Here is a 3753-nt window from a genome sequence, read left to right on the forward strand (position 1 = left end):
AAATTTTATGATGTATTAATTATTAAGATAAGATGTACAATATACCGCAGACTCAGTGCGAAACACCTCGTGAATATCTTTGGCAATGCTTTCTAGTTTTGACGGGATCACCCTGTAGACCAAATAAAAAGAGTCCAAATTAACTGTTCGGTTTGACAGCATGGAAATAAAAGTTATCTTTTTAGGGAATGGCTTAAACTGTCATACCGGATATCATAATCATTTCTGAACAAAGAAAAGATAACACATTTTACAAGCTGGTCCCGTGATGCATTGTCAAGGTGAGATTTCTTACGGTACGAGGCAAGAACTGATTGGCCCTCCAGGCAATCATCCAAAAGAGTGTCGATTTGCTGAAACATTACAATAGTTTTATCAATAATAAGTATTACAAAAGTAATTTAATACACAAATTCCACACAGAATTAATCAGAAAACCATGAAATAACTTGAAACTCACATTCACATAAGTGGTGCATATCTTTCGTTTCTTGGATGGATTGCTTTGGCTGCAAGACGGGCGACTCCCTGTTGTAACAACAAAAGGGTGTAAGAGGTGTGTAGCAAAAGGAAATTAAACACTTTCATGGGCGTATGGATCATACCAGAGACAGAAGTAGGTTGAGGCACAGCTGTGATCTCGACATTACTCGTAGCCTTTGCAGGACTAGCCTCCAGCACCACAGAGATTTGGGGAGAATGTGAAAGTGAACGTGGAGTATCATTCACCTGGAAGCTGGATCCTGCAACTAAAGTAAGGGATACGTAACAAATAAATAGCCAATAGAACAGAAATCCCACCTAACAGTTGAAATCAGAGCTCACCATCGGTAGAATTCAGATCAAGCACCACAGTGTTCTTCTCCAGGTACTTCTCCCTCGCAGAGAGAAATCTTGCCTTAGGACCCTCCTTGAGCAAATTGGATAAGGCAACTTCTCCCAGCACCAGGGCCGCTGCTACATCGACTTCCTCAGCTGAAACACAAAGAACCTGTGTTGTAGAATAGTCATCAATACCACTCAAAAACAAAAACTCGACACAAAACTAAACGACTATTGTGCGAAAGTGCCGAAATGTAATGGTGCAGGAGAGACAGCAATAAAGGATCCCAAGGAATGTGTGTAAAGCAGTGAACAAACGAAAACGCATAGGCCGGCATACAGAACCTAACCTCCCTGACTGAGGTTAGCTCTCGCTCAAATGCATACTAGACGCGTCATGACAAAATCCAATCAATAAAGCGCAAAGAAGTACAGTAAAACCAGACTGTTAGCTCAGTGCTAAAAATTAATCACCAAAATAAAATTGTCAAGATTCCAAGCGAAAATATAAGTGCAAGGAAACTCGAGGAGAGCTAGAGCACGTACCTTCAAAAGCGCGCAGAACAGACTCGGGCAAGCCCCAGTCTGCAAACTCATTCTCCATGATGACAAATTCGGATGCACAATGGCTGAGGTGGTGTTGAGGAGGATGGAGAGCGGAATGAATGGCCGGTGCCGGCAACGCGCACAGCTCGGTTCCGGAGGTGCGTTCGGGGGTTGTTGGAGGAACTGACTTCGGGACGATAGCAACGGCGAACAAGACGGTCGATGCGGTCACATCGCTTGTGAGATGGAGCCGGCTCGGCTGAGTCCCACAGCCAACCCACTAGGTGGCGCGAGGGTTGGTTACGACGTTCGAACCAAGCCGACGAAGCGAGTTGTAACACAACGATACGCTCAGTCGATCGCCACAACCAAACGACACGATGCAGATAACCATCCGACTCATGACACAGCCAATCTGGTTGCAGCGACCAACCCTTTTTTTTCCGTGTGTGACCACTCAGTGATCTACCAAGTCACCTTTCCTCTTTTGTTCAAGATTTTAATTTTAATTAAATTTCCCTGCTGTCACAGCTAACTGCTCTACCCTCCCCTTCCTCTGGCTATCTCATTGGCCGAGATGAAGTCAAGGCAGTTTCCCGAGTCTCTTCCTCTCAGCAGCTCGCTCCAAATACTGAAGTCAGCTGATTTAAATTTAGTGTTTTGTGTTAGTGTTCTCAAGTGATCATTTACTCTTTGTTTCTCGTAGTGTCAACCTGTTTCAATCCTCAATTTCCCATCAGATCTTCCAGGCGCAGATCTGTGACAGTTGCGCGATTTAATTTAATTCCGTTAGAGTCAAAGATACTTCGACAAAAGGAGAATGATTAGAGCTAGGTTACACTGCAGTACCAAAATAATTATTTATTTATACTAGGACCCACTCTGTTTAGCAGTACAAACAAAAGTAGCACTTTGAGCAAATTCAGTTTCAGTCAGTCAAAACACAAGTCACAGCAAGCACACCTTTTTTTCTTCTTTAGGCCGTGTCTGCTTGAAGCAGCGCACTCTCCTCCTCGGCAGAGATCTCAATATCCATGGCCTCGTCTGTAGGTGTAGGTTCCACAGCTCCGGCTGCGACTGCTCCAGCGGGCTCGACTGCAGCGGCGACCGCAGCGACGGCTGCTCCATCGGCTCCCGGGGCTTGAGTTCCCGCGGGCAGGGCAGGGCGAGGAACGGGAGCAGTCCCCTGCACAGAGAACGGCATAACCAGAGGGGTACCACAAGCGGGGCTCTCGTGACCAATTTGCGGAGCGGGGCTGGAGGCGATCACTAAGGTGTACCAACCCGAAAACCAAAACGCTATCACTTTATACGACCCAGTACCCTTATACATTATTAACTCGCTTCGCTCGACCCAGTACCCTTATACATTATTAATATCAACAAAATACAATCATGTTATGAATAAGCAAGCGTTTCTATACAATACGCTGCGAAAATATGCTGGAAATGTACAACATGAAATACTTTAGTTTTTGTCTCGTAATGTTGGTGGAACAGGGGCCTGCGTGGCCCGCCGGCCCGCCGCCATATTAGGCCACAGTGTTGTTTGTTGTTGTCGTCTCGTCTGCCGAGGGAGACTCCATGCCGCTGGTGGAGTAATTTTGAGAAGATTTATTGGAGATATTTGCTGCTGAGTTACTATTTCCTCGTCAATCAGGTATGTGCTTTGTTTTTAAGGTTTCTGGGTCTCGCATCCTCGCGAGAATTACCTTCTCTGGCCACTATTAGCTGAAGTACGCACCCAGAAAATCGTTTCCTTGAAACAAGGCGAAATTGCCTTAAGTTAAAGAAATTAGCGTCGAATTAAGGAAATTTTCCTTAAATAAATATAACGAAATGTTTTCTTTGGCTTAAGGAAAAAAATGCCTAAATTCAAGGAAAATTCTTTATTATAAGGGCAATTTTACTTTGAAACAATGGAATTTCTTTGATACAAGGAAAAAAATTCCTTATGTTATTTCAAAGAAACACTTCTCTGGGTGCGGAGCAGGCCCCTAGGCTTGTCGGTTTGACCTAGGTCACTATTTTGATTTCTCGCGAAATTCCTCGCACATAATGAGAAACGTTATTGGTGCTTTTACTATTTTTAATTTTGAAAATAACTGGTTCAACGATATGTGTACTTGTGCCGTTTTGTGCGCTTCCCAACTCTTAACCTCACTAAAACCACTCTCTCATCATTGTTGTCGTTTGTTCTGTTTTTATCGGGAAACAGTTAAATCTATTACTTCAGAACAAAAACTTTAACAGTAATCATACACACATGTAACAGACTGTATTGTGTGTGCCCTGATTTTGCTACTGGTGGGTTATTTTTGGCAAGTGTGGATGTAAAGTTTATTTTTATATCTGATGCGAACTTGTGGACCGCAAGTTCTTGAC

At 43.8% G+C, this 3753-nt stretch overlaps 1 protein-coding gene across 1 annotated transcript in view; it reads right to left on the bottom strand.

Annotated features, from left to right (window-relative positions):
• LOC113215430 (uncharacterized) overlaps positions 1-1684 on the bottom strand; it is an 11861-nt gene extending 10177 nt beyond the window's left edge. The window contains exons 1-6 of the mRNA XM_026435060.2: positions 1369-1684; positions 826-975; positions 606-749; positions 461-528; positions 208-353; positions 46-112 (exon numbers count right to left, since the gene is read on the bottom strand). Coding sequence (XP_026290845.2) covers positions 46-112; positions 208-353; positions 461-528; positions 606-749; positions 826-975; positions 1369-1426 — 633 coding nt within the window. The 5' untranslated portion in view covers positions 1427-1684. The remainder of the gene's footprint in view (positions 1-45; positions 113-207; positions 354-460; positions 529-605; positions 750-825; positions 976-1368) is intronic.
• Between the last annotated feature and the right edge of the window lie 2069 nt (positions 1685-3753).

This window comes from Frankliniella occidentalis, unplaced genomic scaffold (genome assembly GCF_000697945.3).
Source record: "Frankliniella occidentalis isolate FOCC.00 unplaced genomic scaffold, Focc_3.1 Scaffold51, whole genome shotgun sequence".
NCBI lineage: Eukaryota > Metazoa > Arthropoda > Insecta > Thysanoptera > Thripidae > Frankliniella > Frankliniella occidentalis.